Below are 15,730 nucleotides of genomic sequence, written 5' to 3'. Positions count from 1 at the left end.
AGGTGCACTCCACTCTGCAGATGGTCTCTCTCAGGGAAGGGAGAAAGGAGCACCTTTCACGATATTTAAAAACCACAGGAAAATGTTATAGCAAAAGCTGATACTTTGGAATAGGAATACTGGTTGCAGTGAAATATGGTAACTCAGTTCCTCATTCCGCCTAAGGAAGATGTAATTGTGATGTGCATATATCTATTTATCTATCTCTCTATATATCTCTATCTACAGGTGATACAATGCACAATATAGAAATGTAACTGTAACAATATTTTGCCCATGTTAATGGGCATCTCAGATGAAAGCAATGCTAGTACACACAGACACTTCTGTCTTACAGCAGCTCACTGTACTTTACTTTAAGCAGGCTTTCACTCATGTAACTTCAGGTAGTGCTCAGAACTGATTTAGTAACAGTCACAAACACTGTGCAGATACTATTAGTATGAATTAACCTATTTCAATTAACCAGACTGTCAGCTAAAGCAAATGAATACCCTCCCTAGACTTTTTTCGCAAGAGCTGAGCTAAATTGAATTCAAATTGTTGTAGCTTCAGTATACATGGTTTGGTAACAGTAAGCTGAAATACAAGGAGAAAGTCCTTTTTTATCACAAATTTTTATCAGCACAAGTCTGTCAGCAAAAAGCCTAACAGGAATCTACAGCACCCTTAATGGAATTAACCCCCCAAACAGAATCTCTCAGCAAAATATAAAAGATTGATGCCTAAAGGAAGCAACTACATATATCCTACAGCAGTGCTAGGAATAAATTATCTTAGTAGTAGAGTAAGTTAAGTAGGATCAGAATGAAGGTTAAAAATCCTAAACTAAGATAGCTACTCCTTGATTCAAAAGTGTGTGTCATGCAATTATAAACTTTTTTTATTCCCCTAGGCAGCTGGGATTTTCCCAGGATACCCATTCAAGTGTATGTTCAATCAGTACATATTCAGGAATTCACCTCTTGTCTATACAGAGTTTCAAGGAGGTCAAGGAGAATTTTGTCATTGCCTCCAGTGAGGCCAGGCATTTCACCCACCAAATCTTGCAGCTGAAGTGAAGTCTTTGGACAAAAACTATGTGAAATGTAAACAGAACAAATCTTGGACACATTTAATAAACCGAACAAGATATCTTTCAGTCTAATATTTCACTTTGCTTAATTTATCAACTTAAAAAAAAAAAAAAAAAATTGTTGACAATTGATTCCTTTTTCTAAACCAGAGATCTTAAGGGGTGAATTGTGACAGTCCTTTTCTCTCCAGACACATCCCTGAGACTGCATGTATGCAGAAATATATTTTGCACACACTTGAAATGTTTCAGTAAGATCTGTCCTCTCAGAGGCTAAGCTCAAGTGCAATACTTTACACACCAGTTTTTCTCTATGGAAGTCTGGAAAATCACTCAGCAATTGCAAGGTTCCATAAGCCACCCACTCTGTAACCTGGGGGCTAAGAGAGCACAGGACTGAATGCAATAAAGAGAGAACACTTTACATATATTGGGAAAAGATGAAGTTGTAATGATTACCATGAAAGGAAACTATCTTTTGCGACTGTTTTCTTCAGAGATGTATGTAATTTCCAAAAGCAAGAAACATCATCTCAATTCATTTGTAGTGTCAAACTACCACATCATTCCTAAAAATCAAGTACTGTGACATACTAAATCATACTTTTTAGTGAAAAAAAAATAGGAAAAAGTTGTTTTTTATGACTTGTCAGTACATACTTAAGAAATAATATTGCAAAATAAAACCCAAAACCAAAAAACAATGCCATTCCCCCCCCCAAAAAAATAATTAATTACTAGTTCAGGTTAGATACAAAATATCAATATATAATTTTAGATAACTGCAATGAAGCAAGTACCCCAGTCACTTAAGCTTTGCAAAATTCTAAAAAGGTATCCTGCCAATTGCCTTACTCTTTTCATATAAAAATTAAATAGGTTCCTTCTGTGCAATTAAGTTTCTACTTAAGAATTAGATTGTGTCATCTGAACTCATGAGAATTTCTCTTTGTGAGTGAATTTCCCTTGAGATGACATTTGTGGGAGGGATCTTCTTCCTCCTGGATTGCAGATAAATCTGTCCAAGAATGTTCCTGGGCACTGTGTTCCAGCTGGCCCCAAAAGGACAGTGTCCATGCTGGGCAACTCCTTTAACCTCTGAAAGAAGGAGCTGCTGGCAAGCTGACTTTTGGGAATGGGTCCTGAAATGTGGTAGGGAATAGCTTAGGAGAGTACTTTTTGGCACATGCTTAACTCACTCCAGGCAAAGTCTTAACGCTTCACTAGCGTGGGCAATTGCAATCCATTGTTCAGGAACATTTCCACCTACTGTCTGATTTACGAGCACAGAGTTGGCCAGAAACACTGTTGCACACTTTCAGACTTTGTACTGTAATTGTGTGTGTGCAGGAGAGAACAGGTCAGGCACAGCCCTGATGGAAGGTTCTCCTTTTATACCATAACCATGCCTCCCCCCAACCACACATATTTCAGAATAACTCACACAGTCTTTTCCTTCCACTTGGGATGAAGCGGTCTGAGGAGAGCCTTCTTCCCCAAGAACAGTATTGCCCTACTAGGTAGTAGGGCAGTTAAGATAACCTTCACATGTAGCTAGCTGCTTTTTTAAAATAATGGTATTATGGGATCCCCATGCACTAGTTTTAAGGAACTAACACAATGTTTCTCCAAAAAAGAAAAGAAACTGAGGTATAAAAACATAAACATGATAAACAACTGCATAATCTGCATCTGCAGGGCAGCAGAGCTAGAAGAGAGTAAAACTATTGGTGAAAGGTACAATGCATTCAATGAGTTCTGCAAGAAGGCATTGATGCTCCTGCTTAGCTTTACTACTTAATGCAGCTGCACTTAGGTTAAGTTCACAAAGTGAATTCTTGGTCCCTTAACTACTCTACTTACATATTTCATACTGCCACTTACTTCAGGGGAGCGACTCTGAGGGGGGTGTGGAGAGAGGGGAGTGAGTCACAAAACAGCACTCCATCAAATTAGCACTCTGTCTACGATAATTAAACAAAATTCATAAATAAAATGACCCAAAGCAAATAAAACCATATCACAATTTCCTCCTCTTTGCAATGCTTTATGTAAGAGAACTGAGAGGGAAGGGAAACTGTTCACTTCATGCATTTGACAGTTTGTGATTCACCAACTTTTATATGTGTCTTACGAGAAACAACACTTTAAATAAATCAGTAATTATTAAGAAAGCACTACAAAGGAAGCTGACAAAGGTCTGAGTTGATATTGAGCCCTAAAGCAGAACTGTGTCTAATTACAGTAACAGTTTTAGCATAACCAATTAGTGCAATTTACTTACAGTGCAACTAATTTTGAAACATGGCTTGCTATAGCCCTAATGTTTGTATTCATTTCTGAAGATTACAGTGGTAAGTTTGGTCATTTAAAGATTTTCCATCTTGGTGTGTTTTTTTGAGGCACACTATAAGAGCATCAATACATTCTTTCATCAGTAAACACAGCAACAACACGATTTATGACTCATTCATATGCACCACTTCTGGATCAAAATTAAGTGATGGTAAAAAATAAAAAGTAAAAAACTCCCTTTGTTCAAGGGGCTCTCCATGTCTGTAAGTTGGTGATTCTTCCTAATACACCCTTGTGTACAGGCTCAGACTCTCCAAATGAAACTTGTGCCTGCAACTCCTAAATGGCATCAAGTGCTATCTCTTATAACATATCTCAGGTGCACCAAGTGGTTTGGTAATTATATGGCAGTCTTTTCAGGAAAGCAGAGCTCCTCTGATGGTACAGTTTCTTACCTTTTAGAAACAGATTATCTCCCTTGGAAAGACCATTTTAAAATGTAACTTAAACCCCTAAGTATTAAAATATCCATAAATAATCCTACATAATAGCAGACTACATTGTCAAAGCTTCCGATTATTGGTAACTTCTACCAAAATGGGAAGTGATCCATTTTAGTCTAGCAATTTGAACATTATAGCCCTAAGCTTCTGTAATCAGTGTGCAAAGTTAAGTCAGAGAAAAAAAAAAGTTTATTACATCACATGTAAAGAGAAACTTCAGATATGTAGCATAGCCTCTGTTGCCTTCTCCCAAGGTTGAAAACACTGAACTCCCGCCCTGTTTCAAACAAAATCATTGCTACTCATGCCCAAAGCTAACTACACTGGCTCTCTATTGAAGAACCCTGTGGCAGAGGAACAGCAGCAATTCATGCTTTTATAGTAGCAACACCTCTGCCTCTTTCATCTGAAATAGAGCGCCAGTGGGTTAAAACAAAGACACATAAAGCCTTCTTGAAAAATAAAATTCATACCAAAACAATGAAAATAAGCTTTTTCTGAAATAGTGGATTCAATGTCACATGAATGGAAAAAACCCTTTATATTTCTGAAAATTCAGGATACGTGCAGCAAGGTAATAAATTTTTGTCCTAAACTTACAGGCACAGAATACTAATGAGAAAAGCGGGTTTCATCCTCCTCTTTCCCCTTTTGTTCTATAAGTGGCAATAAACTTTTATGCATTATGGCTAGGAAAGGTCAAGGAAAGAGATAGGGACCAGAAAGAATAAATAAGAAGAGAAATAACACATAGGAGTTGCCACAGGTTGAGACATGAAATATTTTTAAGCTCAAAAGTGCTATACATATCTGCAGTTTATATGCATGTGTTTTTTGAGTCAAATTGTCCCAGCTTCAACAAGACATTATTTTTTATTTGTAAGATTCCAGTTTTAAATCAGATTGCGTAAAGAAAATACCTGAGTATTTTCATTGCTAAGGATTTGGCACGCTTTGTCACCTGCAATCCCATGCCTGGTGTACTGTCTACCTGCAATCCCAATTTGTAACTGATTTATTTAAGATGATCCCACATGACAAACACTGACATTTTCAGTTAGATCTGTTCAATAGAATCTATTCAATACTATTCTTGCAGACACTACTCAGTCCAGCATGCTCTCATATCCAGCCAATTTCTGTGTCTCTGCTACAGTGACTGTTTGAGAAATTAGTCTCAGCAGATAAAATCATTATTACTTGATGTACCTGCACCCATCTAGGAACATCTGACACAAGACAGACTGTTCAAATCCTTCCTTCCCAACCATTAATTCCTAGAAGCATTTAAATGTTCCAGTGTGGAACATTTAAAACACTGTGCACTCTTCTTGCTACCTGAGAAAAAGACGTAAGATTTCACTCATTACAAAAATTAATTATTTTGTATTTTATCAGATGTGAAAAGGGTAATACAGGTAATACTGTATATTTAAATGCTGGGAGTTTAGTAAGAAAGTGTAAAAAGCCTATTGTGTTAATGATCACGACCACTTAACTACTACACTTCTGCACTTGGAGAATTTTTGGCTTTTGAAGACTGATTTCATAAGTATGTTGAATGCAAATACTCACCTGAATATGATCTCAAATCCTTTAGGAACACATTTGATTTCCATCCAAAGCACTATATATTGAATCCAAGTCTCTTTTCCTATTTTTTAATTATTTTTTTTTTTACTGCTATGACCCCTGTCTCAAAAAAGATATTATAATCAAGTTTCAAAACATTTAAGAGAAAAATAAGAAAAAAAATCTTAAGGATATTAGTAGACGAATTTCTAAATTTCTCTAAATTTGATGTATTTATTTGTAGCTTACATCATACAGAAAAATAATTTGAAAAAATGCTATTTGGTTCCATTGTTACTAGGGTCAACTGTCAGACCAATCCTGCAAGTCTCTATGCCTTAAACAAACCTTATGGAAGTTAACAGATCAAAACTCTAAAGCAACAACTCAACAAATGGATCAATAATAAGGGTTTCTCTCTCTCTCATGACTTCCTAGCAGTCTAGAATTAAAGTCCTACATGATGTATATCAAGCATGACTTTCATGGTTATTCTCAAAACCTGTGTATGGAAAATTTTCCTTACTTGGACCTCAATTTTCCTATCTCAAAGAATAAAGTTGGCATGCTTTAATAACATTATCTCAATCCACTTGAAAAGCCCTCTTAATTCTTATTAAAACAATCTAATCTGCTTGAGGCAAGATTTTGGTTTTATTTAGAATACTAAACCTTATCTAATTAAGGGCAATATTAGGACATTAACTAATATACACAAGCCAGCTTTTAAGAGTCCAGCGGCCACAAACATCAATTCATACTAACTGAAGCCTAGATCCCAGTGCCATAATTAGCCCAACAGGCCATACTTTCCTACATTCCTGTTCCCAGGAGCCATACATCCTACCCAATTTCTGGTAATGGGCTTACCTGGGGTGGGGGGGGATCCACTATTTTATCTTCGTTAAAAACCAAGTGGAAGGTAACAACCTTTTTGCTCAGTGTTTAAACCAGCTTCAAATTTCACTGTCATCAAGAAGATGGTTTTTCTTTTCCCCTAGAACCTAACTAGGCAGACAGAGAACTTACTATACTGAAAAATGAAAGCACATTCGTAATTTTAGTATTGGACTTTAGGTAGCAGGACTTTTGAGTTGCACCCTCTTTGACTGCTGTGCTGCTCAGCCATCCCAATTTTCCAGTTTCACCTTCAGCTTTCTGTAGAGTTATCTTCAACTGAAACATAAATCACTGAAAAGACGGGGCTTACCTTCAGTTTTGTCAAGTTCATCAATCCAGTGAAAACACTGGATTTACTGTTTACTGAAATCAGTGGGATTTGGGGTTTCCAACATATAGCCTAAAGGTCAAAGATTCCCCTAATGTTTGTTTTCATCAGCAAGACTAGCCCAGGACAGTTTAAGCATAAGCACCTAACCTAGTTCAATAACTACATTCAGTGAATGGAAACACTTGACGGTTATCAACCCCTTCAAGAATGAAAGTGCTAGAAACCCCCATAATTAAATAATAAAAATCTCTGTTTATCAGCAGCCAAGCACAATCTCACATATACACTCCACGACTCAGTTACAGTATACTGATGCTCTTCAAATATGGACAAATTACTCATGTAACATAAGCTACCTTCTTTCTGGCAAATTCCACTCAGAAAGCTAAGTATATACTGTTCGTCTTTGTATACCGAAATAACCAGCCAGCTGGTGCAGAGAGGAAAGCAAACCAGCTTATATTTTTCACCAGAGAGGTAAGGAAAAAAATAAAAAGAGAAAGAGAACAAGCACTTTTTAATTTCACTTGACGATTGATATCTAATATGCACAAATGCACAGTGTAAGATTTTTGAGTACTACAGACTTATGTAAAAATCATCCAAACACCAGATCTGAGATGAAAATAAAGGGGCAAAAAGAACATTTACTCAATGCTCTGGTTTTCAAATTTTAGTGAGTTCTTAATTTATTGGTAATAACTTGTTTTTCTTGGAGGAGGTTCAGAAAAGGCTGGGAGACTTTTTTAAGCATCAGCTTAAAAATACTTACAACTATTCTTAAATGCCAGCTTAAGAAATGTATAAATAAAATTGAACATTTAGACCTCTAAACTTGGAGAGACATGCTTAGAACAGGAAATGATAGTTTGTTAATAAAGAAAGGTAAATCATTCTCTAGGCTTCCGGTGGGAAACTTGGCAGGGAAAGGATTTTGACCTCAGTGGAAGGTAACTGCCACAAATGACAAATCAAGCAACTTTCTTCTTACAAGTGAAGCAAATGTTTGACATAAGGCTGGACTGCATTCAGATCTATCATTCCCTGTGGCATATTCTTCTAACTTTAACAAATAATCCTGCAAGTTTTTTGCACTGACTGTATTAATTACATTTTTTTCCCTGCTCTCTCTGACTGAGTAAAGCCATGCAAGCCTAACATTTTTTGTGAATGATTACTTATTTCCTATTTGAAGCACAAAAGTTCATCACTTATAGAACAGGTCAAGCTTTCAGTGCCTATTAGTCCTAGTCTGGGATGAATTAATGCATTTTCCTGCATTCATTTTCCTTTTCTGCTGTAGGAACAGTATATGGGACTTCTCCCAACTCAAAACAATAAATGGGGGGAAAAAATGACAAGTAGCCCAGTTTAATTTCAAACGTTAATATATTTTCTATTTTATAGTGAACATATGCATCGTTCACCCCCTGTTTGCAGCAACTATGACGTCCTCATAAAAAGGGGTGACATTTGTAAGATGCCTCTTAAAATAAATATTTCTTTTTATAAAATAATAAAACTTCAAATAAATATTCTTTACACTAAACAATATGTTGAAAAAATTAGAAAATAAAGGCTGAATTTTACTGTAACTGTACAATATACATGAAGTCCAAAGGGAAATCAAAGTCTCGTAATAGAAGGTTTCCGTAAGACAAAATACAATCTAAAAACATACTGATTGATTCACATTCTTCCGAATGTACAACATATTAGTATAATATTTTGTGACTGTGCCATGTCTTATGACAGCACTTGCTTTTCACAGTTGAAAATATTATTGTATGTACAAAAATATAGCACATTATCTCTGGCAGAAAACAATGAAAAAAAAAAGGAGTCATTTGCTAATTTACAAATTTTGCAAGTACTATTCACAAACAATAGAGTTGCCTAGGAGTGTCTGTGTTGCTTTAGCTTATGCAATATGTGGGTCACAATGTACTGCATCCCTTTTTTTTCCCCTGTATGCCACTAGCTGGATTCTAACAAGCGTATCAGTTAAGATGGCACACACACAGAAAAGCATTTCACTGCAAACAGCAAAGTACATCCCCAACCCTTCTACTACAGTGCCAAGACCATAGCTGCTTAGTTGGTTGCATATGTACGTTAAAATAATAATCCTTGTTACTTTAGTATTTCTGGCTAGTGATGCTATGTTGGCTTTTCAAAGTTCCTGGGGGGTACGCTGGGAACTTTGCAGCAAACGGTGTTGGAGTGTTTACAGCGGCACCCAGGCCGATTTACCCGGTCGTAACAGCCCTGGCACAACTTAAGGCAACCCTTGGCTGGTAGGTAACACCACAAGCAAGGCAGAAAGAGGGACACTACACCCATGGCGGACCACCTAGTGCAGCAATGTGACTGACTGCAGGAGCAGGGGTTGTCAGCACAGTTGTCCTCGTCATCATTAGAGCAGTGATAGAAGAGGCCTTTCACACAGCAAACGCATGTCCCATAATCAACCACGTTCTGGGCTGAGCAAAGACACTGCTTGTCACAGATCCAACACGAGGGGAGGGTCCTTGGATAAGTGCACTCCTTACACTTACACTTTCCACAGTCCTCACACCTGTAGCTGTGTGCTTCCAAGTCTTCTTTGCTCAGTGGCTTCAGCTCACTCGATTTGAGCTCAGACTTGGGCTGCATTCGGACTATCCCGTCAGCAAGTGGCCCCGAAGATGATCCTAGGAGTCTTTGCTCTGATGAATTACTGCTCGTACTTGTCCTTGTACTGCTCCGTGAACCTGTGCTGACTGTGCTGATGGATCGGGACAGAGGCGCTCGAGGAGATGCGTGCGTTTGTGTGTGCTGGATCCGGCTGAAATGACGATGCTCAGGCAAGCCATGCGGCCTTTCATTTTTGGGTTGGGTTGTTACCCGAGGAGAAGACTTGACCCCTGGCCGTGGAGCCACCGTAGGTCCCTCTGTGTATTCATTCGTGTTTCGGATGGCTCTGATCTGGTCCAACGACAAGACGTGAACCTGCTGCATCAGGACATCCCGCAGGTCGGGCTCCCCGTGCGGTCTGCCACTGTCACGCCGAGCCTGTAGTAAGGGCTGCGACCCACTGCCGTGCTGAGTCTCCATCGGTGCCCGGAAGCTTGCTCACCCCGCCAGGCTTAGAACACATCTGAAATCCTGGAGCAACAAAGAGAGGAGTCACTATTGCAACACATCTCATGCTCTTTCCATCAGCCTTTCAAGCCTGCAGGACCCCACAGCACCGCAGACAATCAACTAATGCACCAGCCATTAAAAAAAGGAGTCACATCTGGGACAAGTACAGGCACCGGTCAGCTGAGCACACTTCCCTTGGCCTGTTCTGCCTACTGCTGTGGAGAGCTTAAGGGATTCTTTCTTAGGACAATGCATCTTAACTTGTGGCTCTGGAAAGTCTAGGTATTACTCCTGCTACCTGAAGAGGCTTCCCAGGCCATCTTCTGGTTAGACTGTGGCCTTAAAAGTGATTATATTTCAGCCACTAGAAGTGACACCTCTTTTCACATCAGGCTACTGAAAAACTTATACTGAAAAAAACCCCAAAAAAACCAACAAACTATTCTGCAAGTATTTAGCAAGTGTAATGTGACCTGCTGCTGACAGACATATAATTCTCCAATTTTGTTTAAAACTGGATAATATTTTGGTAGGCTAGTCTCTTTACACATTAAACTCTACATGATGTAAATAGGAAATTTTAGTTTAATACCAATGGTCCCAAGAAAAACACTAAATAGCAATAAAATGTTTGAGGTTAGACATTAAATGAGTTAGTGCTACCAAAAACTTCAACAGCACAAGTAAAAATATCTCTCTCCAGTATTTTAGTGTGTGTCATACTGGTGCTCACCACTGTGATTGTTATTTTAAGGCTCAATACTACAAAAGCAATGCTACCACAGTTGTTTGTTTGTTTTGTTTTGCTTTTTTTTAATGTGTAAAAAAATTTCATAGACTACATTTCAAATTGTAAATATTATCAAGAGTGGCTTGTGGGATAGAGGCATTCATAACATCACCAAATAATGCCAGCATCCAAGAAGTCTACTTGATTGTGAATAATACTTGAAAGGATCGTTAACTACAAAGTAGAAATGCAGACTTTAGAATTTAAATGAAAATCCAGTAAAAGACACAGAATATGACAACTTGTAAATAACTTCCACATTCAAATATGCACAAGTTTCAAGTACTGCCCTCTAAATTTGTTAATATTTGTTTTGCCTTTATCATATCTTAAAGTGGCTCCAAAATCCAATTACCTATACAAAAATCCAGAACAATATTTTACAATTAAAACCCAAGCAGGGACCAAACTTCTTACAAGGACCACACAATGTCTCCAATTATACCTAGAAAGAGCACCATAGTGTTACTCTGTACACATCAGTTACCAACAATAATACTGTAGTGCAGTTTAATAAAATGTAGCCAAACAGTTTAACAAAAAGTATCTCAAGACACTGTCTTTATTCTAACATCAGTCCAAACATTTAACCTTTTAACTCCTGGCTCCCCTCCTTCAAGTGTTTTTTCTTAAAAAACAAATTTAAAAAAAAACCATATAGACAAATCTCACTTTTAAGAATTACTACTTATTTTAAATATTGCCAAATCCTGGTTTTTCTAAACAGGATCTATGTTCATTACGGTGTTCATTTCCCCCCCCTGCCTATTCCCCCCACCCCCGAAAAAAAAAGTCTTGACAACTTGGCTTGAAGCATTGCTTATGCTTATGCTTTGGTTTTGTTTTGGTTGTTTTTTGTTTTTGTTTTTTTTTAAATTAAAACCTCTGCCATACCTAAAGTTTCAACCAACAGCCTAAGTAGACGTTCACCTCCTCTGAAACTATCTGGAGATAAAAAAATAATAGAAAATAAAATGCCTTCCCCATTCTTGAGAGGAATCGACAGCCCTCTCTCCTCCACGTCCAGGTTTCCACCAGCCCCAGCCAGCCTAGAGGGTACGCCGGATCAACCCCTGCCTCTCCAGAAATGACAACCCACTGCAAAAGCAAAGCTGACCCTGACCTGAAGGCGCTTCAGACGACCCCGGGATCGGTGGCGGAGCCCCCCTCAGACGCCAAGGTGGGAGCTGGAAAAGCAGCCTCCGGTCTCCGCTTCCCTCCCCGCCTCCAGCTCCATCTCGGGCGGGGGGCGCGCAGCAGGTGGGAGGCGACAGCCCCTCGCCCGCCGGAGAGTGCAGACAACCTGGAGATAACCAGGAGACATCCTCTGGGCTGGGAGGTGGGAGGGGGCTGCTTCAGCCGTCTTATCAGAAAGTCAAACCCATGTTTCCTTTTAACTCTTCCCCCCTGCCATCCCCCAGGAGATGCTAAAGGAGCTTCCCCTCCCGGGAAGTGCCAGGCGCCCTGCAGACGGTTCAGACAACACCTCCGGGACAGCTGGGCAAAAGGCAGATTACCCCCTCTCGCCTTGCCCTAAGCACCCATTCAACTTCACAAAGCCAGCCGCTAGAAAAGCTCCTCTTATTTTACGCATATTCTGCAAATTGCCTGACCTTCAGCCCGCCCCGCTCCGCCCCAGCCCGGAGGGACCCAGGAGGCATTTCCAATGGGGCATCAGGCCGAGCCGGCTGCTCCCCGTTTTTCCTCCCCTTGATAGATCCGCTAACGGGACAGGATGCAAAGAACCGGTGCATTTATTTACAAACCTACAGAAAATCCTTACGGGAGGGCACATCTCTCCCTCCTCTGATCTAGTACTTCTCCCCTTTGCATCCGCCAAGAGCCAGAGAAGCAAGAGTTGCCTTTTTGTGTGTGCATGTATGTGATAACACAATTCCCCACTTCTAAGAGCCAAAGTCCACTCTCGCCGAGCTCAAGTGCCAGGATTGCTAACTTTTCTTAGGTGGGCTGGGCGAAAGGGTGAACGAGGGGACGGCTTTCACGTTCGGCACATTTGGGGAGGTTTAAAACGCGAGGGGCTTCTTGCGTGCTGTGCAAAAAAAAAAAAAACCGTGTACGGCTGGCCGGGGAAGGGCGAAGCCTAAGGGAGAGAAGTCCTCTGCCCGTGAATTTCTGTTTTGTGGCCGGAGCCTGTGCAAGGCACCCCCACCCCCATTCCCACCGCACACACACACCAACCACCTCCTCTTCTTTCAAAGTGCTTTGAAACCCCCATTAAGGGCCGAGTGTGTGATCAGACTATGGATTAGGGCAAAAGGGACTTTACCATCGGGGTGGGGCAAAGTGACACACAAATAGCTTGCTGAAAACACCAGCAGGTTTTTTTTTTTCTTGTGGGTTTGGAAGGTTTTTGTTTGTTTTTGGTGGTGTTTTTTGAGGGTTTTTTTTTTTGGTTTATTTTTTTGATGGGGGAAGGGGGTTGTCACGAAGTAAGCCCACCAATATATTAAAAAAAAAAAAATAGGTAAAAATTATGGCTTTTCCTTCCCCTCCACACATGCCCTCTGCATAGAAGAGCCCAGGGAATGACTTTCCTCGCCTTACAGATCGAATTAATTTCATCACAGGAGAAATATCTAAACGTACACACACACATACACACACACACATATATATTTGTAGCAGACGTGCACTCACTTCCGAATCGCACGGATCTCCTGACGCCACTACAGACAGGCGTAAATCACGCACTGGAAGGCGCGTTTCTCCTTGTCCCCCAGGACCGGGGGACAAACAGCCCCGACGCTCGCCAACCCCGCTGCGCCCTCCCTTCACCTCCCCCGGGGCTTGTCGCAAACCCACGCGTGCCCGGCGAGGCAGGAGCGCGCAGGACCTCCCGTGCCCGGCTCCCGGCAGCAGCGAGAACACGCCGGAGTTGTGGCTCTGATTCTCTGTTTCACCTCCTTCAGGAGCACCCCCCCGGCCCTCTCGCAGCCCCCGCAGGCATGCCGGGGTGCCCACGCAGCCCTCCGCCCCCCGCGCAGCCTTCCGCGCCCCCGGGGCACCCCGGCGGGGCACAAACGCGGCGCAGCCCGCAAAGCCCACGGAGCTCCCCCCACCCTCCCCGGAGAGAAACCGCTCCGAAATCCCACCTCCAGCTCCTCTCTGAGAAAGGAAGGAGAAGGAAAGGGGGGGAGAGGGAGAACCTGTACGAATGGAAAAGGGATCGGCCTCAAACATTTCCACGAGTTTTCTTGGAGCAACTATAGGCGGGGGGGGGGGGGGGGGGGGGGGCGGGGGGGGGGAAAGGAGGTTACTGAAAAGCTTGTTTTGCAAAGAAGGAAAAGGCTCTCACCGTGATCGCGGCTCTGCACCAAACCCCTCTCTCTCTTGTATTTTCTTCTTCCTGCGGTTTGCAAATAAATCCAGCCCTAAAGCAAAAAAAAAATTCTTTTCCAAACTCTGCTTTAGTCCAACTTGCAAATTAGAGTAAGAATGATCACCATGTTAAAAAAAAAAAAAAAAAAAAAGTCCAGAGCAAAGTTAGGTGCCTCTCCGCAGATCGATTATAAATACGTGTGTGCGTGTATAAACTATAATAACAATCAAAACACCCCTCCGGATCGGTGTGGGTTTTCTTTGCTCCTTAAAAGAGATCACTCAGTCTTACACACACACACTTTCCTTTTTTTTTCCTCAATGAACAGGAGGCCGAATCGCCAACACCAAGTCACTTTTTTTGTTGCAGTTGCAAATTGATCAAGAGGAAAGGGAAAAGCCAAAGAAAACAAAATAAAGTGGATCTAAAATAAAATCCCAGAGCTTTCTTCCACTGAGCTCCTCCAAAAAAGCAGCTTGTGCAATGTAGCCGTTCTGCTGAGAAGCTGCTTGCTGCAGGCTCCTCTCCCCTCTCTCCCTCTTAGCTTTCTCGCTGCCTCTGCGAGCGTGTGTGTGTTGCAGGCAGTTCTGTGGTTTGCAATCGGGGGGGGGTGTTTTGGGAGCGCAGCGGATTTGTGGTGGTGGTTGTTGTTGTGTGTTTGGAGGAGATGGAGGAGGAGGAGGAGGAAGATTTGAGATCTGAGCTGTAGGGGCTCGGCGTTTTTCTGCTCGCTCGCTCTCTCCCTCTCTCTCTTTTTCTTTCCGGAGGAGGTAGGGTGATCTCTCTGCAAAAGCAGCAGTAAATGGCGTCATGTGGATCTGAGGAGGAACAGAGCAGTTGTTGTCCCAGAGGATATATCGCATCCGGTCCCAGCTCATTGGCTCTGCGGGGCTACATTCACTGGCGCTCCCAGCGCCCTGCCAGCACTCTGAGCTGCGGGAGGCATTCAAAAGGGCAGCGCCGCCGCCGAGCCAGCCCGGTCGTCCCGGCCCCGGCCCCGGCCCCGGCCCCGGCCCCGGCCCCGGCCCCGGCCCGTCCGCGGCGCTCCCCGCGCTGTGCGGGGCGAGCGGCAGCCGCGCTGCCGGGGCCTCGTCGCAGCCTGTGCTCACGGGAGGCTGCTCCGTGCGCGGTCTCACGCCGCTCGGGGTTGCTTTTGTGCTCGTGTATTTACTCAGAGGCAAGCGGCGATAGGTTTGCAGGGAAACCGAGGGGAACTCGCTTCTCGCGGGGAGGAAGGCGCGCTCTCCCCGCCGCTGCGGGCGTTCGGGAGACCCGCGTCCAAGAGCTCCCCATTGCCTCCCACCCGTTTTTCTTAACCGAGTGGAATAAAAGTTTACACTTTCTGCCCCTCCCCTCCCCCGCTTCGCTCTTTCCAGCCGCCGGTCGCCGGCCGCGCAGGGAGCAGGAAGGGTGATTACTTGGGGCATTGTCCCGCGGATTAATGCGATTAGGCGGCGCGGAGGGCGCCCCCGTGCCCGGCCGGGAGCGCGGAGCGGGGCCCGCGGGGCGCGGAGCGGGCGGCAGGTCCCGGCGCCTCGGGCGCCCGCCCGCGGGGTGCCCCGCGTCCCTGCCACCAGCGGGGTCCCCTCGCCTATGCGGGGGGGCTGGAGGTGTGCGTTTTTTTCTAATAAGTTAAAAAACCCCTGCAAACCTCTTTCCCTCCCCGACCACCCCACCCCACCCCCCCAACTTTATTTTAGTTGCCATCCGTGCGGGGAACATGGTCTGCGAGCAGTTCGCGAACGTGACTGTTTGTCTTCTGGGCGTTTCCTGACACGGCCACAGCTCGGTCCCTTTG

The 15,730-nt window shown here is 42.9% G+C and overlaps 1 protein-coding gene across 4 annotated transcripts; it reads right to left on the bottom strand.

Annotated features, from left to right (window-relative positions):
* Positions 1-8,112: 8,112 nt before the first annotated feature.
* Positions 8,113-14,736, bottom strand: SPRY2 (sprouty RTK signaling antagonist 2). 4 transcript variants are annotated; one of them, XM_005516435.3, is made up of 2 exons: positions 13,909-14,736; positions 8,113-9,823 (listed from the first exon to the last, which is right to left on the bottom strand). In XM_005516435.3, exon 2 carries the CDS (start codon positions 9,770-9,772, stop codon positions 8,837-8,839), a length of 936 nt encoding a protein of 311 aa, XP_005516492.1. In that variant the 5' UTR covers positions 9,773-9,823; positions 13,909-14,736; the 3' UTR covers positions 8,113-8,836. The 4 variants fall into 4 exon arrangements, with proteins under 4 accessions (XP_005516492.1, XP_014111243.1, XP_087908358.1 ...); XM_014255768.2 differs by lacking the exon at positions 13,909-14,736 and adding an exon at positions 13,706-13,817; XM_088052232.1 differs by lacking the exon at positions 13,909-14,736 and adding an exon at positions 13,251-13,505.
* Between the last annotated feature and the right edge of the window lie 994 nt (positions 14,737-15,730).

The sequence above is a fragment of the Pseudopodoces humilis genome, chromosome 2 (genome assembly GCF_049639895.1).
Source record: "Pseudopodoces humilis isolate 2021_Gansu_Grassland_sample_001 chromosome 2, ASM4963989v1, whole genome shotgun sequence".
Lineage (NCBI taxonomy): Eukaryota > Metazoa > Chordata > Aves > Passeriformes > Paridae > Pseudopodoces > Pseudopodoces humilis.
Note: the sequence above shows the minus strand (reverse complement) of the source record. Positions and strands in the feature narration are given on the sequence as shown.

Coding starts and splice junctions, on each gene's coding strand:
- SPRY2 (XM_005516435.3), bottom strand. CDS start 9,772: ATGGAGACTCAGCACGGCAGTGGGTCGCAGCCCTTACTACAGGCTCGG.